The sequence below is a fragment of the Diaphorina citri genome, unplaced genomic scaffold (assembly GCF_000475195.1).
Source record: "Diaphorina citri unplaced genomic scaffold, Diaci psyllid genome assembly version 1.1 scaffold70, whole genome shotgun sequence".
NCBI classification, from domain to species: domain Eukaryota; kingdom Metazoa; phylum Arthropoda; class Insecta; order Hemiptera; family Psyllidae; genus Diaphorina; species Diaphorina citri.
In genome coordinates this window covers 350951-376224 of record NW_007377507.1, presented here as the reverse complement: position 1 = coordinate 376224, position 25274 = coordinate 350951, and the positions used below count along the sequence as shown (strand labels likewise).

Here is a 25274-nt window from a genome sequence, read left to right as displayed (position 1 = left end):
TTTAGAGATAGCCATTGATTAAACTTGTATTATTGCTGAGACTAAACCAACCAGGGTCAAAAGGTTAAAGCCAACTTGAAGTTTCCTCGCCTTTCAAAAGAGGTCATCGATAAAAATGATAAAATTCTGCTGACGATTTAAAAATTCTGCACTGAGCCAGCGGCGATAGCACGTTGAATGCCCAAGTTTCCAATGGATCACTGAAGCAACGTTGCACGTGGTTAGTTTCCGGATGGGTGACCATCTGGGCAATCGCGTACTGCTGGCTTTTCCCGGTCCCACGTGGTTAATGTGAGGAGACGGGTATAGCTTGTCACCGAATGAAGGGTAAAACCTCCGTCACTAAAAACCTTACCAGTGATATAGTGTCGTTAAACCCTATCAAACAAAAATCCTTCATTGATGCTGACGCTTTCAAGGTGTGTTCACACATAGTCAACGGCCGTCTCCGTCGGTTTTTGTGAATTGATGTGGCTCGACGTCAATCGACACATCGATCCATGTGAATTTATTGTGAAGCGATTTGGATCGACGTCGATCGACGCGACGGTCGGTCAACTATATGTGGACACACCTTTAAAATCCTTCATTCAAATGATCCCAATCTTTCATTTCACAGATCGGTGGCTTCACCCTGCCATTCTTCGTGATCGGAATTGCCACCCTTATCATTGCTGTGGTGGTCAGCCTGTTCATACCAGCCGTGGAAAGCAACAATGATCGTAGCGAAGGTCAAAGTAAGTATAATAAATAATAAATCAATTAATTGTTCCCAGGAAGACAGCGAGAAAGTTCAGTGAAAAGTGGGCGAAGTCATATTCATGGGTGTTGGGATGGTTAAAACGTTAAAAGTGAAGCTGCAGATATCAGAATTATCAGAGGTGCGAAAAACTTGAATGAGAATGAGAGGTTCAAGAAGGAAGATGAGAGTGATTGAGTGTGAAGATGGAGCGGGAATGGTGCGATTAGGAAATTAAATAAATGAAGAAAGTGCTATAAAAAAAGGACCAAGTTAAAAAAATAAATTTTCGCTTACTACTTTGAACTCTTCTTTGGTCCAAAGAAGTCTCAGACCTTAGGCAGACCACTTACGTTCGGTTCGGGATGACAGTCATGAGCCCTTGGGTAAAATTGATTGTGGTCGGCCGACCTCAGTCAATTAGTACATTTTGCTTTTGGATTTCTTGCTTTCTAGCGTCTAGCGGCTGGTAGTATCCTTAGGAAATTAATTTATAGCTGTTAAACGTTAAACCACAACACTGTCCCCTTTCAGTGGAGTCTTTGATCTTTGATTCTAGAGCGCTACCTATTTATTACCTTCTGGTAAATTCATTTCAGACTTTCTTGATGAAATAATTTTTCTTTTCTTCCTCTTCAGCAAAAATCACCCAAGTCCTGAGGGTTCCGGCCGTGTTTCTCGATTCCGTCAGTATTTGTGCGGCCTCCAGCAGTATGGGATTCTACACGGCTGTTTTGGAGCCTCATCTGAGAGAGGTAAGTCGGATGATTTCGGCATTGATCGGAAGAAGATCGTTAAAGCCTTAAATAGTGTCAATCAGGTGACTGAAATATCCAAAGAGATCAAATCCAAAAACAAGTAGGGAGTTTTTTAATCATCTCGCACCAGTGCGTAAGATGAGTCCATCCATGGTCAACGGCCGTCAATCGATGTCGATCGATGTGACCATCGACCATGTGTGGTCACAGCTTACCAGTGAAAAATCTGGTAGTAAATATTATTACCTTCCTTATCCTATAGAAAGGAAAGTAATGTAATCGGGTCAAATTTTCGATGGTCAGATTTTAGTGCCAAAACACGTTTTGAGGTCCCTAGAGCCTAAATCCAAAGTTTCAGCCATTGGTCCGTGTGTGTGTCTGTGTGTCTGTGTGTCTGTCTGTCTGTAAACAAAATATCTCGAGAACGGTAAGAGCTAGAGACTTGAAATTTGGTATGTAGCTGTCAAATGTGACAAGGATGCGACACGAAACCTTTGGTTAAGACCGGTGCAACGCTTGGCGGCATTTTACCGCTTTTTGGCGGTTTTCGGTGTAATTTAACAATATCTCGGGAACGGTACCTACATATAAGCTAAAGACTTGAAATTTGGTATGTAGTTCACAAATGTGACAAGGATGCAACCCAAAACGTTTGGTTAAAATAGGTGCTGCGATTGGCGGTATTTTGACCGCTTTTTGGCGGTTTTCAGCTATACTGACTAAACGGTTAGAGATATTGTAAATGTTACAACAGAACACCCAAATAAGCACCATTCACTAGGATAAGGAAAGTTGTGTGATGTTCACACCAGATTTTTATTATTCAATAATCTTTTTTACGCTCCGATGAATGACCTTTCCTTCTAGACGCTTCAATGAACTTCTTATCAGAAATTAAATAGATAAATATTGACGGGATATCAGAAATTAAATAGATTGATAATATTGACGAGATTGTTCTATTAATAACCAAGAGGTGTGTCTTGTACTTGAAGTTTATTCAGCTTTACTGATAATAAAGTTTTGATAAGGGTTGCTTTGATGCTTAGTCAATTAGGTGCAAACGTAATAGGGTGTTAGATTGCATCATGTGAAAGGCAATTTTTTTTTGAGGAGCCAGACTGTTTTCTCTTTAAAGAAAACTTTCAAGTTTCGCGATAGATCACTGAAGAAAAGTTACACGTGGTTAGTATTTGGATGGATGACCATCTGCCTTGGGTTGGTTGAGGTCTGCTAAGGTCTTATCTCCCCGAAAGCGGAGAGAGAAGGAAGACAGGATAGGAGAAAGCCAGCTGTTCCGAGAATGAACCAGACCTGAGAGGCGGACCTGATCAGGTGTACCTGTCAGGTCTGGCTCGGAAGTAGTGAAAGTGTGCTTTTACATCAGGTAATAAATAGCCAGGTATATTTACAGTATGGTACTCGTCATGAGTAGGCCCCATGCCTTCAGAAGAGATTAACAACATGTGCTACTACTTAAGCCCAGAGACTGAAATTAATCCGACTGGATTAAATCTAATATCAAAGTGTGGTTTCAGCCATCAATATAACTCCCTAGGGGCCTAGGCAATCTAGGCATAATACCATTTTTTTTTTTTTTTTTTTCCCAAAAATATACCCCCCTGGGGGCCTAGGCAATCTGGGCATAATACCATTTTTTTTTTTTTTTTTTTTTTTGTGTGAATTGAGGGGGAAAAGGGAAGAATTTAGATTAAAAACGCGAAACGAATATAATATGTGCAATCTTCATCTCGCGCTTTTCACAAATCCTGCTGCGAAAAAAATATGCAGGTAGGTATTTTGTAAAAAAATGAAATTTTACATGGAATTTTCTAGAACAAAATGGGATTTTTTTATTATTATTTTTAGAAAGCTAATATGTGTAGGTACCATACTTGAGTTATTTACGTCGCTAAAAAAATTATCAAGAATTTTTTAAAAAAAAAAAAAAAACAGGCAAATATTATAATTTTTGTTAGTTCGTTTTTGTTTACAATAACAGAAATACAATGTTGCCAAATCATGCAATAATTTTGGCGATTAAATTTATCGACCATGCAACCTTGCCTCTTTCCTATCCCCATTTGCCCTAAATTATTGCACAACCCCTATTTATTCCAATTCAGGATTCTTCAAGTACCTAGACATAGCATAGATAACATACATTTGTACACTACAGAATACACAATAAGTTGTATAATGTTGCAGTGGCGTAAACACGGAGTAGCGAACATCGTGATACAAGTCACTTGGTGTCACCCTATTCTCGTACAGTACTGCGGGGGTCTGAAACGGGCCTACGGGACTGGTTAATCTTTGTCCGGGACTGGTTAATGCACCGGGTCTGATCTGTCGTATAAAAGATAAACAAATAGCATTTTCACTCGTGAAACCTGAACTTAACTGTTGTACCTTATCCCTCGTATTACAATCACGCACCGGGTCTGATATGTCGTGTAAAAGATAAACAAATTCCATGCTCAACGTTTTTGCACATATTTGCGTACCTTCATGATAAACTGGGGGAAATATTTGCATTTTAAATGAGCGATACGCCGTCGAACAATTTATGCTTTTTCTATGCTCGCAATTTATGCTCTTTTGTTGTGATGCCTCATTGAATTCAAGTCCCCCGGCCCTTGCTAGACGTCTTTTTTTGTTTACCTTGGAACAAATTGTCTTTGCTTTTAGGCTATGTTTGTGTAGGGTTCACTTGTAAGTATATTTTATTATGCCGTCGTGCTTTCGCGAATTCGAGTCAGCTTTGTTTTTGCTTTTTTTTTTTTTCTTTCTTTTTCTGTCTTTTTTTCCTCTATTTTTCATTATTTTTAGGTAGGGATGGTATCGAAAGGCATCGAAAGAATGAAAGTGGCATAGTATCGCAGCGAAGTCCAAACAAGTCAGGTCAAACGAGCCTAGTTAGCTTGGAAGGTAGCACGTCTGCCTTGTAAGCGCCAGATCGTTGGTGCGATTCCCTAGCTCGGGGCGAACTTTATCCTAAACAGATAAGGTTTCTCGGAGTGGCTGGCTTTCTCCTATCCTGCCCTTCTCTCTTCAATGTCGGGACGATAAGGCCTCCGCTCCGTTACTGTTCCCTCTCTCAAGCATCTTTGGGTGCAATTTCGTTAAAAAAGTCCCCCATTTTAATATAGGGAATGTAATCAAATATCTTTACACAAAAATACAGATAGAATTCAGCTAAAAAATAAATATTCTTTTCCTTGATTTCAGTTCAAAATATCTCCAGTGGCTATCGGGTTCATGTTTATCATCAGTGGCGGAACTTACGCCTGTGTGGCGCCCTTTGTCGGTAGAATTTGTGACAAGTACGCCAAGCCGCGGCGGGTCATCATTTGGGGCTCCCTGTTCATCACGCTCAGCTTTGTACTGGTCGGACCTTTGCCTTACTCGTAAGTAGAATAGAAGAGAGATCTGAATTTGAATATAATTTCTTTATTTTTGGAAATTTAATTTACAATAAAAACATTTCCGAGGCCGGTTTCAACCTCTGAGGAGATGGTTATTCTTCCTCTTCACTGATTGGTAAAAAGGTAAAAAGAATAGAATAGAATAGACCCTGCTTATCCTGCTCGAATTAGACTAAAAAGTTCCTTTACTCCCGCAGTCTAAACAAGGTCTTATGTATTGGGTACAATATTTTTAAAATAAAACTAGTGGTTGACCCGTCCTTTGTACGGGATCAGTGCAGCGTAAGAGCATCATTTTGAAGCGCCGCCATTTTGAATCAGAATGGAATGTGACAATTTTAAGTAGCCTATTTTAAGTCACCCTAAGTACTCTTTTTAAAAACCACAATTTTTTTTTCATCTAAACCACGTGCAATGTTGCTAACTTCAATGAACTATTGCCGTTCTATCACCGCGCACCGCTGCACTGATGGCTAATGTTCTGTCTTATAAGGGTGTGTCCAAACACAGGCGACGGCCGTCGATCGATGTGAACTTATTGTGAATCGATGTGGATCCACATCGATCGACGGCTGGTCGACAATGTTTGGACACACCTTAATGATGTGTTTGGGTCATTGATCGATTCTTTTCCTGACATGTTCGTAGTAGCTTAAGCCATCCTTTTGGGCTGTTTTCCCCTACGCCTAAGCCTCGGAGTGGGCTTTTTGTGTATGGAGTTAAGGTGCTATCTCCGGGCCTTGATGGAACCTTAGAAGCAGGGCTGGTTTTGTCTCAGTTTTACGTTCCTAACATATTGTCCTCTTTCTACATTCACAGGCACATTCCCAAGACGTTGATCATTTGTATCATCGGCCTAGTCATCCACGGCATCGGCCTGGGTTGCGTCATGGTCCCCACTTTCATCGACGCTCTCAAATCCGCCATCGACGCCGGCTTTCCGGACGACCTGGCGACGTACGGAACCCTATCCGGCCTTTGGTCTTCTTCGTTCGCCCTGGGCGCGTTTGTCGGACCGTCTGTGGCCGGCTTTCTATTCGACCGCGTTGGGTTCCAGTACGGGTCCCTGTTTGTGATATTTTGCCAGTTGTGTTTGGTGAGTTTCTTTTTCGAGGATTTTTATGGCTTTATTAGGTAGGACATGGAAGAAGCCCAGATATTATATCCAAGAGTCCAAAGACTCCAATCTCCAAAGGGTTATAAACCCCAATCCTTAGAACTCTCGTCTGTTTTGTAAACGCTAGGGTGTGGGTACGATTCCTGCCCGGGGCGGACTTTATCCTATACAGATAAGGTTCGTTCTCGGAACCGCCGCCTTTCTCCTATCCTGCATTCCTTCTCTCTTCGCTTTCTGGGTGATAAGACCTTAGCAGTTACAGTTCCTTCTATCACAAACCTCTTAAAAAAGAAAAAAAAAAATCTCGACTCTTAGAACCAAAGCCCGAAACTTCCGCAATAGCAGCCAATCTAACACCACCTTCTTCTTTCCCCATAGTTCGTCGCCCTGATTCTGTTCGAGTTCCGGAAGCCATCCCGGAAACTCTACACCAAACTGTCCGAGGAAACCCAACTCCTGGGACGACATCGGTACACCAGCGAAACTCTGCACCAGAAACCCGCCAACGGTCTCCCCAACGGTTTCTCCAGCGGTGGATTGGGCAACGGGAGCCTCGCGGTCAGCCGAAGCTCGCTTTCTTCGTCCACAAGCAATCTGGCGTTCGGGAAGCCTTCGGGTTTCCCCGTGATAATGCCGAGGCGGAATCGGTCGAGCAAGAGCGAAAGTCACTCGGGGCCGGGAGTAGGTTTTGGTTAAGACCGGTGCAACGCTTGGCGGCATTTTACCGCTTTTTGGCGGTTTTCGGTGTAATTTAACAATATCTCGGGAACGGTACCTACATATAAGCTAAAGACTTGAAATTTGGTATGTAGTTCACAAATGTGACAAGGATGCAACCCAAAACGTTTGGTTAAAATAGGTGCTGCGGTTGGCGGTATTTTCGACCGCTTTTTGGCGGTTTTCAGCTATACTGACTAAACGGTTAGAGATATTGTAAATGTTACAACAGAACACCCAAATAAGCACCATTCACTAGGATAAGGAAAGTTACACATAGTTGACCGACCATCGATCGACGAGGTGAATCTATGTTCTCGAGGCAGTGTGGACGGTTCGGTCGACATCGATCGATGGCCGGTCGCCTATGTCTGGACACTCCTTAAGTTTACATAGTCAATAGCGATGAGAACTGATAAGACGACCTGACAAGGGCCATTGTTTAGTTTACTGTTGAGGTAACCACGTGGTAGTCCAGTCTGCTAACACGGAAATTTAGTGGTTCTTTCTTTATACCTGCTTTCCGAAGTATAGCTACATAGCTATTAATAGTGTTATAATAATTATATCGGACTAAGGTAAGAAGGTACCTATTTATATCCTGATTAGATCACGATTTGAGTCATGAAAAAAAAACATATTTTTTTGTGTGTTTTTTTTTTTTTTAAGAATAAGCAGAATAAATTATTAATTTTGTGTACATACTTACCTATGTAGGTATGTATGAGTAAATTTATAAAGATCTAGAGAATTTAGACAACCATGGATAAAAACCGCTGAAATGAATTTCAAGCATCGACAAAACGACATCGACATCACGTACACGCACAGTCTGGGAATGCCAGATCTATTTCTTCCTGCTCTTCTTTTTCTGCAGATTCTTTTTTCTTCTCCTTCTCCTTCGTCATCGTCTTCCTCCTCTTCTTTTTTGCAGATTCTTTTTTCTTCTTCTTCGTTTTCTTCTCCTTCTTCTTCGTCGTCGTCTTCGCCTTCTTCTTTTTTTCCTCCTTTCTTTTTCTTCTTTATTATAATCTTACAATCTACCTTCTCCCAATTTTATTACCGGGATTACAAAGACAGATCCATTTTCGTGGACATATCCTTTTTTCTCTTCTTCTATTCCTTTTTCTCTTCTTCTTCCTCCTGCTTCTCTTATTCCTATCACAAAAAATATTGCCCTTCCTTTTATTCTCCTTCTCCTCCTCCTTTAGCTCTCCTTCCATCTCCTTCTCCCCCTCCTTTAGCTCTCCTGCTCTCCTTTTCTACTTCCTCCTAATCCCCCTAGAGGAGGAGAAAAAAATTTCCTCCCCATTTCTCTTACTCTTACACTTCCCCCTCCTCCTCCTCCTCCTCCTCCTTCTCCTCCTCTTCTTCCTCCTCCTCCTCCTAAGCCGTTTCCTGTCACAAAAATTTCGACTCATCAATAATGAAGACAAAAAATAGCAGGAAGCGAAAAAAGATGGAAGGGAGCGAGGGGAGGGAGGGGCAATGCGCTTCATTTTGACAGAAATGAATATTTCTCATCACAACTAACTGCCCTCATACCCCAATTTAGAAAGCTAGAGCCCTGTATCCAGGGGTTGAAAAGCTTTTTTGAAGTGGCGGACCAGGAATAGTAGGTACCAAATTCAGTTATTGGGAATCACTATCTTGTCCTCCTTTTGTCTTTGTCTTCGATTTCGGAACAGGTAAGACCTCCAATGTTTACGCGGTCCCAAATTGGGTGAAAAAAAAAAAAAAAAAAAAAAAAAAAAACCTAGCCACTGAATATTGAATAGTGCTAAATACCTACCTACTCATGTATCGTCGCGTAGGATACGCCACTACAAGTTCCAATTTCTTACTTTGCACTATTGTTCGATGTAGTCTCAAGCGATTTTCGCTATTCACCTCGTCTCTAGCTGTCACCTGTCAAACTTTCTAATGGTAACAAAAAGCTTTCTAATGGTAACATTTCGTGTGACACTATTCCTTTAAGTTGGATTTTCAAATCAAAAACGCAAATGAACGAATGCCTCAGCTAGTGAAGTTTTCCGTTCTGATTGCTCTGGCTTCCTTCTTCTTCTTCTGTTTCTTATTCTTGTTTCTTCTTCTTCTTCTTCTTCTTCTTCTTCTTCTTCTTCTTCTGTTTCTTCTTATTCTTCTGTTTCTTATTCTTGTTTCTTCTTCTTCTGTTTCTTCTTATTCTTCTGTTTCTTCTTCTTCTTCTTCCTCTGATTGATTAGACTTCTTTTTTTCCTTCCCCCTTCTCTTTCTTTCATTGATTCGGTTTCTCTTTCGCCTTCTTCTACTTCTTTTTCTTTTTGTTGTTCGTCTGCTTTGGTTTCTTCTTTGTCTTTTTCTTTTCCATTCTCTTCCTCCTTCTCCTCCTCCTCCTCCTTCTTTACATTGTCGCTTGTCAGTTTCGTTTGAGTTCAGATTAAGAAGTTTGCTATGAATTTTAGAAAGGTGCCATTTACATTGTTTCTCCTCTCATTCTACTTTCTTCTTCTTCTTTTCTCCTCCTCCTTCTTCTTCTTTTTTCTTCTTCCTCTTCTCCTTCTGCTCCCCTTTTTTCTTTTAGTCTTCGTCTTCTTCTTTACAAAATTTACCCACGTGTAAGACATACTCTTATGTTCTAAGATTCGTTTTCCTTTATACATATCTTTTTTTACTCCGTTCTCTATTCCTTCTGATATTATGTACCATTAGTTCATGTACATCAGCAGTTCTCAATCTTTTTACTACGCGGGCCCCTTTTTTAAAATTTTGAACGCTCCGGGGCCCCTTTACTGTATTTCATGTGATTTTCCCGGGGGTCTTGAAGTCTTTCAAGGCCCCCTCGGCTCTCTCTCTCTCTCTCTCTCTCTCTCTCTCTCTCTCTCTCTCTCTCTCTCTCTCTCTCTCTTTCTCTCTCTCCTTCTAACTGTGTCAAGTCAAGCTTGTCCCAAATTTTTCCCTATCCGTGGCACAAGCTCTGCTTGTACGGATGGGTATACCATTTATACGAAATATGTATGTTCTGAGAGTTATGTTGAAAAAATAATGAATGTACATTTATAAATTTGATGACTAAGACTTTTACTCGAACCACCAACCTTCGGGAGGGAGTCCGCCCATAGTAAAAGAAAAATGAAGCCCATTGGGGCTGATGTATATGTTACCGGCATTCTATAGAATACCTAGGTATTATTATCGTTTTTCCCCATCCGTGGCACAAGCTTCCCCATCCGTGGCACAAGCTCTGCTTATAAGGGTGGGTATACCATTTATAAGAAAAATGTATGTTCTGAGTTTTTTGTCGATGAAATATAAATGGAAACTTATTATTAATAATTATATAGATTGCCGGTACCTAACATATTATAAATACGGCCCTGCCTTCTACCCTTGTACCTCGACCACTCTTGTATTGCTTATTGCATAACCTTGTATCATTTATAGGTAACATACCTATTATTAAAAACAGATAAACAAAATACAGTCGAACCTGGATAAACGAGAATCCATGGGACCAGCTCATTTTTTTTTTATTTTTTTTTTTTTTTTTTTTTTTTTTTTTTTTCAGGGAAAAACCGAAATGACACCAGAACCACGCCAAATCTAAACGCCGGGGCAGTGCGCCAGGCCAAGTACCATCTCCTATTCACCAAAATGAAGGCCTCATGAGACCTCCAATGAAGACTGTTAGTGACGACATCATTCAACTTAGTGACGTCACCAATCGACGTTCACAATGAGCCGATATGAAACCGACGTCACCATTGAACCTGTTAGTGACGTGCATCATTATACTGACTATTGTGACGTCACAAAACAAGGTGAGAACATATTATTTACTACTCAGTAGCAGTCCGAAGTTAGAAGAGGGTTAATTTCAGCAAGGAGAAGCTGAGAGAGAGAGAGAGAGAGAGAGAGAGAGAGAGAGAGAGAGAGAGAGTAGCTGAACTGTGAGAGAGAGACAGGTTTTCTTTAGATTTCGTTCTCTTTCCTTTCTTTCTTTCTCTCTCTCTCTCTCTCTCTCTCTCTCTCTCTCTCTCTTTCCCCTCTCTTTCGCTCTCTATCTATCTTACTTGTCTGTCTTGTTTCTTGTTCTTTATCAACGTCAATGTCTATATCTTTGTTTCTTTATTTGCTACTTTCTCTCTCTCTCTCTCTATCTCCATCATCGTTCTTTCTATCCTTCCCTCTCTCTCCCCCCTCTCTCTCTCTCTTTCTCTCTTTCCATCTTCTTTCTTTTCGCTCCCTCTCTTCATACTCTATAGTTCCCCTCTTTTACCTCCTCCCTCTCTCTCTCTCTCTCTTTTTAATTTTCATTTATGTTCCCTCTTCCCTCTCACTCTCGATATCTCCCTCTATCTGTCTTCCTCAGTCTATCACTCGCAACATACCTTTCTCTCCCCTTCTTCTTCCCCTCCTCTCTCTCTCTGGCTTTCCCTTTCATTTGTGTCTTCCTGTTTCTGTCTCTCCCACTCAACTTTCCCTTTCAATTATTACGTATTCTGTTTTTCCCCCCTATCTCCTTCTCTATCTCTTTCTTTTTCTCTCCCTCTCTCCTGAACCCACCACCTTTTTTGTCTATATCTCTTTCTCTCTCTCTCTAAAATTCCCTCCATTTGTGTTCCTTCTCCCTCACTCCCCTGTTTTATTTCTTTCTCTCAACCCTCTTCTCTCTCTCTCTCGCTCTCTCTCGCTCTTTCTCTCTGTCTCTCTCCAACTGTCTCTCTCTCTCTCACTCTATATTCATTTCTCTTTCTCCTTCTATTTTGTCATCTTCAATCTGTCACGTGACATAATTTCTCTCTCTCTCTCTCTCTCTCTCTTTCTCTTTCAGTTTGTGTCTGTCTCTCTCATTCTACTTTCTATTTCATTTATGTACTCCTTCCCCTTCTTCTCTTTATTTTTCTCTCTCCCCATTTCTCTCTCTCTATCTCCAACTGTCTCTCCCTCTCTCACTCTATATTCCTTTCTCTTTCTTCCTCTATTTTGTCATCATCAATCTGTCACGTGACACAGTTTCTCTCTCTCTCTCTTCAGATTTTTATAATCTTTACAACTGACTGTATATTTTCCCTTCAATTCATTTCTTTTTACGTCACATTTCCGGGAGTAGGCGGGTATGAGTGTATTTGAACCCCCGGTAGAGGGCGCTGGGTGCGCGCGCCGCGGGGGATTCTAGTCAGAAGCAAACGATTTGACTCTCCGTCCCTGTGTTATATCAAGACCTTCTGAGTTTTCGAAGTTTGGTTCCTTTGGTTTTGGTCGTTAAGATGACACTCCGTCCCTGTTTATATCACGTTTTTCTGGGGTTTCGAAGAATGATTTCTTTGGTCGATAGGAGTTGGATGGCTTAGTCCTGTAGCCAATGGTAATGGTAAAATTAGGGCCATCGGCTATAATGAACGTTGCATGTCACTGCGATCTAGTTCGATCTTTTGTGACCTGTTGCTAACAAAGCCCTGTTCGCTGTAAAAAAAAAAAAATAAAAATAAAATAAAAAAAAAAACAGGCAAATATAATTTTTGTTAGTTCGTTTTTGTTTACAATAACAGAAATACAATGTTGCCAAATAAATCATGCAATAATTTTGGCGATTAAATTTATCGACCATGCAACCTTGCCTCTTTCCTATCCCCACTTGCCCTAAATTATTGCACAACCCCCTTTCAGGATTCTTCAAGTAGAATGGAGTTACATAGATAACATACGTTTGTACACTACAGAATACACAATAAGTTGTATAATATTGCAGTGGCGTAAACACGGAGTGGCGAACATCGTGATACAAGTCACTTGGTGTCACCCTATTCTCGTACAGTACTGCGGGGGTCTGAAATGGGCCTACGGGACTGGTTAATCTTTGTAAACTGCAAGTGAACTGAAATAACTGAAGTAATTCATGTAACCTAAAAATTCGGAGAGAAAAAAAAAATAGCTAGTAGGTAAAATTATAACTAGGTACATTTATGTCAAACTTTGGTAAGATGTCTTCACGAAATTTAAGTGTAATACCGTGTGTTTCGTATTACAATCAAGCACCGGGTCTGATGTGTCGTATAAAATATAGACAAATGTAATTTTGACAGTAGTTACTTCACAAGTTAACAGTAATACTGCGTCCCTCGTATTACAATCACGCACGCGGTCTGATATGTCGTATAAAAGATAAACAAATTCCATGCTCAACGTTTTTGCACATATTTGCGTAACTTCATGATAAAATAGGGGAAATATTTGCATTTTAAATGAGCGATATACGCCGTGGAACAATTTATGCTTTTTCTATGCTCGCAATTTATGCTCTTTTGTTGTGATGCCTCATTGAATTCAAGTCCCCCGGCCCTTGCTAGACGTCTTTTTTTTTGTTTACCTTGGAACAAATTGTCTTTGCTTTTAGGCTATGTTTGTGTAGGGTTCACTTGTATATTTTATTATGCCGTCGTGCTTTCGCGAATTCGAGTCAGCTTTGTTTTTGCATTTTTTTTTTCCTGTCTTTTTTCCTCTATTTTTCATTATTTTTAGGTAGGGATGGTATCGAAAGGCATCGAAAGAATGAAAGTGGCATAGTATCGCAGCGAAGTCCAAACAAGTCAGGCCAAACGAGCCTAGTTAGCTTGAAAGGTAGCACGTCTGCCTTGTAAGCGCCAGATCGTTGGTGCGATTTCCGCTCGGGGCGAACTTGATCCTAAACAGATAATGTTTCTCGGAGTGGCTGGCTTTCTCCTATCCTGCCCTCCTTCTCTCTACAATGTCGGGACGATAAGGCCTCCGCTCCGTTACTGTTCCCTCTCTCAAGCATCTTTGGGTGCAATTTCGTTAGAAAAGTCCATTTTAATATAGGGAATGTAATCAAATATCTTTACACAAAAATACAGATAGAATTCAGCTAAAAAATAAATATTCTTTTCCTTGATTTCAGTTCAAAATATCTCCAGTGGCTATCGGATTCATGTTTGTCATCAGTGGCGGCACTTACGCCTGTGTGGCGCCCTTTGTCGGCAGAATTTGCGACAAGTACGCCAAGCCGCGGCGGGTCATCATTTGGGGCTGCCTGTTCATCACGCTCAGCTTTGTGCTGGTCGGACCTTTGCCTTACTCGTAAGTAGAATAGAAGAGAGATCTGAATTTGAATATGATTTCTTTATTTTTGGAAATTTAAATTACAATAAAAAACATTTCCGAGGCTGGTTTCAACCTCTGAGGAGATGGTTATTCTTCCTCTTCACTGATTGGTAAAAAGTTAAAAAGAATAGAATAGAATATACCCTGCTTATCCTGCTCGAATCAGACTAAAAAGTTCCTTTACTCCCGCAGTCTAAACAAGGTCTTATGTATTGGGTACAATATTTTTAAAATAAAACTGGTGGTTGACCCGTCCTTTGTACGGAATCAGTGCATCACTTTGAAGCGCCGCCATTTTTAATCAGAACGGAATGTGACAATTTTAGTATTCACTTCAAAATCCCATGCAATAGAACCAGAGCCTACAATCCAATAAACTTTTTTGAAATTCCTTCCCACAGCCATTCTGACCTATCACCTCTTTTCAATCTATTAAAAATATACAATATTTACAGTGAAAACCTTGATCTGTCAGTATCTTTTAGTAAGTTCTCAAATCAAGTTGCAAAATGTTTTATTCCTAATAGCTAGGTACGTAAATATTATGTAGGTAAATGTTTACATTCTATGTTTTTATTTTATTTTATCCCCCCTCGTATTATCTCATACAAGTAGATTTAAGGAATTTTGTAAATTACATGTAACATGCCATAATATTGTAATAAAATATAATTGAATTGAATTGAATTGAATTAAACCACGTGCAATGTTACTAACTTCAATGAACCATTGCCGTTCTATCACCGCGCACCGCTGCACTGATGGCTAATGTTCTGTCTTCTAAGGGTGTGTCCAAACATAGGCAACGGCCGTCGATCGATTATCGATCGATGTGAACTTATTGTGAATCGACGTGGATCCACATCGATTGACTGCTGGTCGACTATGTTTGGACACACCTTAATGATGTGTTTGGGTCATTGATCGATTCTTTTCCTAACATGTTCGTAGAAGCTTAACTCATCCTTTTGGGCTGTTTGCCCCTACACCTAAGCCTCGGAGTGGGCTTTTTGTGAATGGAGTTAAGGTGCTCCGGGCCTTGATGGAACTTAGAAGCAGGGCTGATTTTGTCTCAGTTTTACGTTCCTAACATATTGTCCTCTTTCCACATTCACAGGCACATTCCCAAGACGTTGATCATTTGTATCATCGGTCTAGTCATCCACGGCATCGGCCTGGGTTGCGTCATGGTCCCCACTTTCATCGACGCTCTCAAATCCGCCATCGACGCCGGCTTTCCGGACGACCTGGCCACGTACGGAACCCTATCTGGACTTTGGTCTTCTTCGTTTCGATACCGTTTTTTTTTTTTTTTTTTTTTTTTTTTTTTTTTTTTTTTTTGAGGTTTGATAGAGGAAACTGTAACAACGGGGATCTTATCATTTCGAAAGCGAAGAAAGAAGGATAAAACGGGATATTAGAAAGTCTGCTGTTCCTAGAGCGAACCTCATCTGTTAAGGGGAAAATCCGCCCCGGGCAGAAATTACAACCTAACGAATACAAGGCAGAAGTTCTGCCATCCAAGAGGCGGGAAAAGTGAGCAGCATTGCACAGATGGTCACTCATTCAGATACCAACCACGCGCAACGTTGCACATTGTTTAACTTCAGTGATTTATTAGGACCTGTTGAAGGTGCTTTTGCAGCTATGTTCGTTAAATATTTGCTTCAAAATTCCAGGTGTCATGTAAGACAACACTGTCCAAACTCCAATACATCAATGCAATACGTGACATTATAGAGGGACTGATCAAGAGTCTGGCAACAAGGCAGAGACACGAATTTAACAAACGATTAGAGCTGCAGGAATACCGGAAACATTACCAGCATAGATTGGGTGAGTCGGGAGCAACCTCTGTGGCCAAGCGCCGGAGGTCCCAGGTTCGATTCCCGGCGGGGTCGATGTTTTTTCGGCTCTGTGCATGAAGTTCGGGGTGCGCTCAACCTCTTGGGGACATTTGAGTAACTACTCGGTCTCTTCAAACCCCATGTATTTCATGTGGGGGCAAAATGTAAACAGTCATGTGTCTTCCCCCAGTCTAGTACGTTCGTAGTAGTTCGGGAAGATTTCGGGCATCTCCGGGACATGTATTTGGAAATATGACGTAGTCAGTCTGACAGTCTATAATGGTCTATATTATATCAACTAAAAAAGAGGAAGAGGATCTACCTACGTAAGACATCCTAGTCTGTCGCCTTTACTGGGAGATCTTGAATACTTCAATTAACCCTTTGACCCCTCATGTCCACAGGCAAAGACATCCTAGTGTGCCGCCTTTGCCGGGAAATCTTCACGGATCCGGACAAATATTTTGACCACGCCCACTTTCACGTGGTCGAGAGGCTCTCTCTGGCGGCGACTACCAACGTGAATCTCCCGTGTAAACTGTGCGAGGCTAGCTTCAACAACAAGTATGACTATTATAAACATTGCTACGAGGCCCATCTGGAGCAGAACCTGGACAAGCTCACCACGACGCCAGGTAAGGCTCAGATCGTCAGATTTTCTGGTAGACCTATGTCTGTGAGAGCGCTGTCTGTCAGACGGTCTAAACGTATGTGGTGGATAAAGCTTCAGACCTGTGAAACAGTCTGACAGGCCTACTAGGTCTCAAGTTTTTTCCACCATTCAAGCGTCTTACTGTCTGTGTCCCTGAGACAGGCAAGCCAAAATAATCCGATCCATTTCCATTCGGTTCATCAGTAGAGGGTCTAAGGCCAACCACTCATGCTGAGACAGACCAGCTCTCAGAGACCTAAGTCTGTCAGACCGTGTGTGGCGGATAAAGCTCAAGACCTATCAAGCTTTTTCCGCACCACAGACGTTAAGATGTTCTGAAAGATCTAGGCCTGTGAGATCGCGGTCTGTCAGACGGTGTGAGTGCGAGTGGCAGGCATAATAAGGGAACTGTAACAACGGAGGTCTCACTGTCCTGAAATCGAAGGACAGGAAAGCTCAGCAAGCCAGCTGTTCCGAGAAAGAACCTCATCTGGTGATTTTTATAATCTTTACAACTGACTGTATATTTTCCCTTCAATTCATTTCTTTTTACGTCACATTTCTCTCTCTCTCTCTCTCTCTCCTTCGCAATCAGTCATGAAGGATTGCGAAAAATGTACAATAGAGTGAGATAGAGGGAGAGAGGAGAGAGAGCTGGATTAAGGACTGAAGAGAGGGAGAAAAAGAAAAGAGAGGGAGGAAAAGGAAGAGAGAGAGAGAGAGGAGAAAATGAAGAGAGGGAGGGAGAGGGAGGGAGAAAGAGAGAGAAACATGAGTTTGACAGATGGTTAGGATTTGAGAAATATGAAACAATAAAATCGGAAGAGAGAGCAAGACAGAGGAGAAACATGAGTTTGACAGATGGTTAGGATTTGAGAAATATGAAACAATAAAATCGGAAGAGAGAGCAAGACCGGGAGTAGGCGGGTATGAGTGTATTTGAACCCCCGGTAGAGGGCGCTGGGTGCGCGCGCCGCGGGGGATTCTAGTCAGAAGCAAACGGTTTGACTCTCCGTCCCTGTGTTATATCAAGACCTTCTGAGTTTTCGAAGACTGGTTCCTTTGGTTTTGGTCGTTAAGATGACACTCCGTCCCTGTTTATATCACGTTTTTCTGGGGTTTCGAAGAATGATTTCTTTGGTCGATAGGAGTTGGATGGCTTAGTCCTGTAGCCAATCGTATTGGTAAAATTAGGGCCATCGGCTATAATAAACGTTCCATGTCACTGCTCCTAGTTAGATCTTTTGTGACCTGTTGCTAACAAAGCCCTGGTCGCTGTCACGGATCTGATCAAGGTAAAAAGATAAACGACTACAGAAAATTTAATAGAGGACAGAGACTGAATGAAGCCCAGTGTAACTTTTTATATCTTTATGAATTTCGTGCCATTTTCTGTGCTGGTTTCTGTACTACAGGGTGGTGAGAGAAAATATCACACCTTGTAAAACTCATTTCCTTCGAAAATTTAATAGAGGACAGAGACTGAATGAAGCCCAGTGTAACTTTTTATATCTTTATGAATTTCGTGCCATTTTCTGTGCTGGTTTTTGTACTACAGGATGGTGAGAGAAAATACCACACCTTGTAAAACTCATTTCATTCAAAGGGCATTTCATGAAAGGGCATTTTAAAACGATAAAAGAAGACGGTGGTTTTGCTGAGTGGGTATATTAAATTTCAGGTCATTTATCTTCTTGAAATAGGCTACCCTATTTCAATTTATCTGTACTTAAATTATGCCAATTTGTTCAAGATAATAATTTCATTTTATAGTGCTATTTTTTTCTTCTTCTTTTTTCCTAAAAGAATCCAAAAGTTTGGCTTAGACATTCCTCTTCCACGCCAAGATGGAAAAAATATATCAGGTACCTACTTGTTGATTTTTTTTTTTTTTTTTTTTTTTCCCCGCCAAAATAAAAAAAAAATTTCAGGTTCCTTTTTTTTTTTTTTTTTTTTTTTTTTTTTTTTTTTTTTTTTGCTGAAATTGTATCATAAAAGATGGATGAAACAAGACCTTTTTTGATTAAAGTTGCAAATTTTGGTTCAGCATCATAAAGGGCTATCAATTTTAGCTGTCTGTTCAATGGTAACTTGTCTAGTGTCTACTTTTTTCATTGACTGATTTTCCCGTATTTCTTCTTTCTAAGCCTTTATCTAGGGACATATTAAATAGTTTACTTATGTTAATCTTATGTTATCTTATTTTAAGATAAAATAGAGCCTTCTTTAATAGCTGATAAAGTGATAAATCAAGAAATATTACTTCTAATTATTTACCTCTATCAATATTGTTAGCATATTTCTTGTTATTTTTTCTATCTATTACACCATGCTTTTTATCTTGTTATTATTTAGAACAATATTTTTCTTTTTACAATCCATTTTCGTTAACTTTTTCATTATTTTCTTTTGTAAAAAAAAAGTAATAAACACTTTTTCTTTTTGATTTTGTACAGTTTTGTAATTTCTTGGTTGTTTTCTTTCATCTTTGATTTTTCTATTTTCTTTAATAGCTGATAAAGTGATAAATCAAGAAATATTACTTCTAATTATTTACCTCTATCAATATTGTTAGCATATTTCTTGTTATTTTTACTATCTATTACACCATGCTTTTTATCTTGTTATTCTTTAGATCAGCAATATTTTTCTTTTTACAATCCATTTTCGTTAACTTTTTCATTATTTTCTTTTGTAAAAAAAAAGTACCTAATAAACACTTTTTCTTTTTGATTTTGTACAGTTTTGTAATTTCTTGGTTGATTTCTTTCATCTTTGATTTTTCTATTTTCCAGATATACCTACCTAACCTGTACCTTGGTCCTTCCTTCTCGAATTTTATAATCCATGTTTTTTTTATGTTTTACTTTAATTGGGTCATAAAATTGTTCAGCATCTCAAGCGTCACCTGTTCTATCTATAAAATTTGACCTAAATACATCGCATCCGTGCAAAAATACCTACCTACATACTTTTTGAATAATTAATGAAGCGACTAGCAAACGAGCAATATTCCTACGGATTTCTTAGGAACTATCAGGTAGACTTGATTGGTACGGCTGAAAAGGTCTGCTTGTCAGGTCTACCTGATACCTGATGAGTACATACACTATCAGGTAGACCTGATAGGTGTACCTGTCAGGTCTACCTGATAGTGATTGGCCGACCTTACTGACAAAACTTGTTGAGCCAGACCTAGTCAGCCTTTAGGAGCGCTTGCCTTGCAAATGCTAGACCACGGGTTCGATTCCTGACTGGGGCGAACTTTATCCCAAACAGATAGGTAAGGTTTATTCTCGGAACGGCTTCGTTGCAAATGCTAGACCACGGGTTCGATTCCTGACTGGGGCGAACTTTATCCCAAACAGATAGGTAAGGTTTATTCTCGGAACGGCTTCCTTTTTCCTATCCTACCTTTCTTCTCTCTTCGATTTAGGGTCGATGAGACCTCTGTTGTTAAAGCTCCCTCTATCAAATCTCTTGGCTTTCCTAAGCAGGGGTTCCTATCTCAACCCATCCTCTATTTGTTTTGCGAACTGGTTTTCGAAAATAAAATAAATAAATTTGTAAAATTAATGAAGATGTGTTTTGTAAGTAAGTTGTCTTGTTGCTAGTTCATCAGACCCCCTAGTCCTGTGGGGGTGTGAGGTTTACTTTGCTATTATTTCTACTGATGCGAGGGTGGTTGGGGTTCTCTCGTTTGTGTGGTTTTCTAAAAGTTCAGAAAGTTCATTAGGAAGTTTGGGATACCCATTGGTATACGTGATGTGGTTCATGTGCTAATATTATGTGGCGTAGGTGGATGTGGTGAAGCCGCATCTACAGTCCTTTTTAAATGTTTTAGAAATATTTCTAAACGTCTATATATGTAGAAACGATTTTTCAAAAAGGTTTGATAGAGAGAACTGTTAGTAACTGCTAAGGTCTTATTGTCTTGAAAGCAAAGAGGAAGACAAGACAGGATTGAAGAAAGCCAGCCGTTTCAAGCTTCCAAGAATCATCCGTTTGGAGTTCGCCCTGAGCGAGCATTGCCACCTTCCAAACTAGGCTGGTATCCGCTAAAGGTTTGTCCACACATAGTTCAAGACAGAGAGAGAGAGAGAGAGAAAGAAAGAGAGAGGGAAGGAGGGACAGGGAGAGAAGATAGAAATTCACAGCCCAAAAGGCTATTTCGACAGTGGAAATGGAAATTTGTTATCTACAATAATTTGTATAGGTACCTATTGATTGAAAAAAAAAAAATGCGTGGTTGCGTAAAAAAAAGTATTTGACTAATTTAATTTTTTTTACAATATTGGTAGCTAGTAGGTAGGTATTCCCAAATGAATTGAATAAATGAAAACGTAGGTACATTTTTTATACCTACTAAACGTGTACATAATTAATTTTATTGAGTAGAAATATTATTATTATTATTATTTTATTTTTTAATGGTAGATTCGGACTGATTAAATAAAAAAAGATTTAAGTATGATTCAATTACCTACCTACCTCTCTGTCTTGCTCTCTCTCTCTCTCTCCAAGTACCTACCTACTTCTTCTTTCCCATTCTGTAGATTACATCAAAGCTGCTTTCTATTTGAAAGCAAACCGATTTCCTTTGATATTACCCCTATCCTCTGACAGAATATTAATTAGATTAAATAATTAATCTGTGAATAGTAATTGCTAATTAGTATTAATGGATTTGTACACAAGAAGGGCTCCGTAGATTGGGTACGTTTACTTTTTTTTTCAATTGGTTTGATAGAGGGATCTCTAACTGTTAAGGTCTTATCGTCCCGAAAGCGAAGCGAGAAGGAAGACAGGATCCAGGAGAAATGTCAGCTGTTCCTAGAATGAAACATATTTCTTAGGATAATCGAACCCGCGCCCTAGCGCTTACAAGGCAGACGCGCTACCCTCCAAGCTAACTAGGCTGCCCGTTGTTGGTTTGGTACACTATTGAACCAGGGGCCCAACTGGCCCCGAGGCGAAACCTTGCTGGGACCTCTGAAAATGTATATATTGTATACCTACCTAAGCCACTGGCAAAGAAGAATCTCAAATTATATTGAGGATAAAATTCCATACCTCGGCTGAGATTGAACCCACGCCCTCCTGTTTACCAGGCGAGCGTCTTGACCACTTCACCACCGAGGTTAGGATAAAATCCGACCCGGGAGAGATTCGAAGTGCTTACAAAGCAGACGCGCTACCCTCAAAGTTAACTAGTCTGGCAAAGAATACAATTGAAAATAAATCTTGCTTCGCAATATTGTATTTACTGCTTACTTGTACCTACCGTGCATATGACCAAGAAGTTGACGAGCACCACCTAAATACATATAAATAATAGATGATAGACTAGTACCTACTGAAAATATTGCCTGCTTTATTTCAGCAACCTCAACAACTATGAGACCAAACTATGACAGCGACCTCTACTGCAAAATATGCAACATTACCCTCCTGTACCCTGAGAAATTCTATGTCCATTCGTTCCAACATCTGCAAGATAATATGGATTTCATCATGAATAAAACAACACTACAACAAATAGATGGCACAACAGAGAGCATCGTGGATGAGAAAACATGTACACAAAGAATGGATACGGAATTACCTAGTCAAGAAGAAGGCATCAGAAGAAAAAGAAGTGTCCAAGAAGACGGTGCTAATCGAGGTAAATCTATTGAAATATTTACCAAATGTGATGCACTCACTTTGTCTTGTAATAAATCGCATGTTGGCACATATGATAGAAGTGTACCAAAAACTTGTGAACCAAGTTTGACAGGCTCACCAATTGTCTTGAATTCTAGACAAAGAACTAACAAAAGTGAAAAGTTAAATGTTGAAAAAAGTGACTTATTTCAGAACAGTATAGTGGCAAGTTTTCAAGGTAGAAATGCAACAAAGTCGAGTAAAATAAATAATATTCGTAGAAATTATACGCCTGCTCCATTACCCCTCAACAGATTTATGAACAAATCAGCTTTTGATAGTCGCAGGAATAAAATTTCCTCCTGGATTTTCAACTCACGACAATTCCAGCTCAAATGGAATAGCAATATGCAAAGGCTTGTGGGGTTTAACAAATCGAGAATATTTCTAAACGTCACAGACAGAAGTTTGAAAGAAAAGCTTCTAAGAGATTTACATGTCTACTCTAACGAAGAACCAGCGTCACTTATGCAATTTCAAACACTCGGAAAAAATATCACAAAACCTAAGCTTACATCCAGGACATCTAGATTCGATCCAAAAATGGTTGCACACATTAAACAAGCAGCGTTATGGGCACAACAAAAAGAACGTAAGAGAGACCCTGAGACCGAACTAGTCGTTATGGTGAGACTAAATAAAAAACAATATATATCAGACCTTTTACGCCAACAACAGTCCAAATTACGAAGTCTAGAAAGATATCTGGAGAGAACCAGTAGTGATATTTACAGGTATGCAGTTGTAAACAATCGTAAGAGAGACCCTGAGACCGAACTAGTCGTTATGGTGAGACTAAATAAAAAACAATATATATCAGACCTTTTACGCCAACAACAGTTCAAATTACGAAGTCTAGAAAGATATCTGGAGAGAACCAGTAGTGATATTTACAGGTATGCAGTTGTAAACAACACCATTGTAAACAGCACGAAAGTTCAACCATTTATCATTACAAGAAGTCCTTATAGGACATTACCAGACTGCTTTAGAACAGGCTATGTTCCACACGTAAGACAATTTGAGAGGTATACGAATACTACAAGATGGATAAGAAATTATACCAGTACGTATTATGTTAATAGAAACTTGTATAGAAATTATAACTATGCTAGTAACAATTATTTGAATATATTGGATAGTTATATGAGGAAAGTAAACGGAAGTCGAACAAATAGTCAAAGAAATACTACTAGTCCTTATTATGGTAGTCGAACGTCACATTTGAACTTTGGAAGGTTTGGCAATCAATTGGATAAATACATATTAAATCCAAGAAGACAAATGTATGCTCGAGGAAGTACTAACATTTCATATATCAATAGAAATTTGTACAAATACTTGAACAAAACCACTGTAAATATCTTGGATGAATATAATATGCGGAGAAAAAACAGAAGTGAACGACATGTAGGACAAATCAGTCCTGGAAGATCTAGAAGAAAACGAAATGCTGCGATTGGTGACCCACCAGTAATTTCTAATTTAAACTCTAAAAGAGTTGCTATTGATGTTGCACCTATAGAAACAAAAACTTATGATCTGTTGGATACAATAGGAACAGGTGAGACAGTTTCAATTTATATTAATTGAAAATTCATAGTACATACTCGTATGTACGAGTACATAAGTACAGTCCACTTCAACTGGGAAGTCCGATGACCTTTGTCAAAAATTCGTCAAAAAATAGCTCGTTGATTAACAAGTAATAAGCATGTGAATAGTTGATCCCATGGGATTTTTCACGCCGAATCGAATGGTGAAACTTTTAGAACTGTCCGACTTACAGTTGAGAAGTTGCGGTTCCTCTCCATGCGCTTCCATCGGACTTCCCAGTTGACGTGGACTGTACGTAAATGTAATTATGTACATAACATTATTTTATAAAATTATTAGGTATTATGCACAAGTCACTTAAGTGTGACAATGTCCCTATCCTTGTGGAGATGGTCTCCTTTGCATCGGACTGTCTCAGTGAATGATATTTGGATCAACATAGAATGTAATTATGTACATAACATTATTTTATAAAATTATTAGGTATTATGCACAAGTCACTTAAGTGTGACAATGTCCCTATCCTTGTGAAGATGGTCTCCTTTGCATCGGACTGTCTCAGTGGATGATATTTGGATCAACATAAAAGTAAAAGTAAACTAAAATGTTCTTGAGGTGTGTCCACACATAGGCGACCAGCCGTCGATCGAACATCGATTCACAATCAATTCACATCGATTGACGGCAGTCGACCATGTGTGGATACACCAGAAAGTCAACGACAATATGTATAAACAATGTTGAACTTTTGTTTCAGATGTTGACACTCAAAGAATTAATCGGGCAAGGAGACAACTAACAACTAGTCAATACGTAACGAAAGCAAACGAGGAATCAAAAGGAACAAAAAATGATGGCGTAGCTGAAGTTGTTACACATGGTTCTGGGGAAACCAAAGACCAGCGTACCTCAAACTGGACCAGCTTGTACCCGACTGTGACCAGGATTATCGAGAAATTCCATCAAACCCAAGTACGCATCGTCAGGATCACGAAGGATTTGAGAACGACCAAGAAAGTGACACTGAAACCTTACACGGGTAAGTCAAAGAAAGAAGGAAGTATGATAAAAACAAATTAAAAGAAAAGAAGAAGTCGAAACAAGCCAGGTCAAACAAACCTAGTTAGCTTGAGAGTTGGTTTGCCTGTCTTGTAAGAGCCAGATCGCTGGTTCCATGTCCACTCGGGGCAAACTTTATCATAAACAGATAAGAGTTTGTTCTCGGAAAGGCTGCTCTTTTCATATCCCATCTTTCTTCTCTCTTTGATTTGAGAGACTTCCGAGCTCCGTTGGTACAGATACACCAGAAAGTCAACGACAATATGTATAAACAATGTTGAACTTTTGTTTCAGATGTTGACACTCAAAGAATTAATCGGGCAAGGCGACAACTAACAACTAGTCAATACGTAACGAAAGCAAACGAGGAATCAAAAGGCACAAAAAATGATGGCGTAACTGAAGTTGTTACACATGGTTCTGGGGAAACCAAAGACCAGCGTACCTCAAACTGGACCAACTTGTACCCGACTGTGTCCAGGATTATCGAGAGATTCCATCAAACCCAAGTACGCATCGTCAGGATCACGAAGGATTCGAGAACGACCAAGAAAGTGACATTGAAACCTTACACGGGTAAGTCGAAGAAATAA

At 39.7% G+C, this 25274-nt stretch overlaps 2 protein-coding genes across 2 annotated transcripts in view; both read left to right on the top strand.

Moving 5' to 3' along the window:
* Positions 1 to 12157, top strand: part of LOC103520443 (MFS-type transporter SLC18B1-like) — a 24916-nt gene extending 12759 nt beyond the window's left edge. Inside the window, exons 5-10 of the mRNA XM_008485539.3 lie at positions 620 to 737; positions 1379 to 1494; positions 4729 to 4907; positions 5745 to 6021; positions 6421 to 6727; positions 11852 to 12157. Coding sequence (XP_008483761.1) covers positions 620 to 737; positions 1379 to 1494; positions 4729 to 4907; positions 5745 to 6021; positions 6421 to 6727; positions 11852 to 11871 — 1017 coding nt within the window. The 3' untranslated portion in view covers positions 11872 to 12157. The remainder of the gene's footprint in view (positions 1 to 619; positions 738 to 1378; positions 1495 to 4728; positions 4908 to 5744; positions 6022 to 6420; positions 6728 to 11851) is intronic.
* LOC113472070 lies at positions 12104 to 25274 on the top strand. The gene is made up of 9 exons (XM_026831634.1): positions 12104 to 12112; positions 13658 to 13836; positions 14978 to 15110; positions 15540 to 15696; positions 16112 to 16342; positions 21743 to 22668; positions 22831 to 23629; positions 24380 to 24661; positions 24976 to 25274. Exons 1-9 carry the CDS (start codon positions 12104 to 12106, stop codon positions 25272 to 25274), a joined length of 3015 nt encoding a protein of 1004 aa, XP_026687435.1.

Excerpts from the sequence above, each read along its gene's own strand:
- LOC113472070 (XM_026831634.1), top strand. Across the intron at positions 22,669-22,830 it reads AAAAAGAACGTAAGAGAGAC|CCTGAGACCGAACTAGTCGT; the intron begins CCTGAGACCGAA and ends CGTAAGAGAGAC. Across the intron at positions 24,662-24,975 it reads GACACTGAAACCTTACACGG|ATGTTGACACTCAAAGAATT; the intron begins GTAAGTCAAAGA and ends CTTTTGTTTCAG.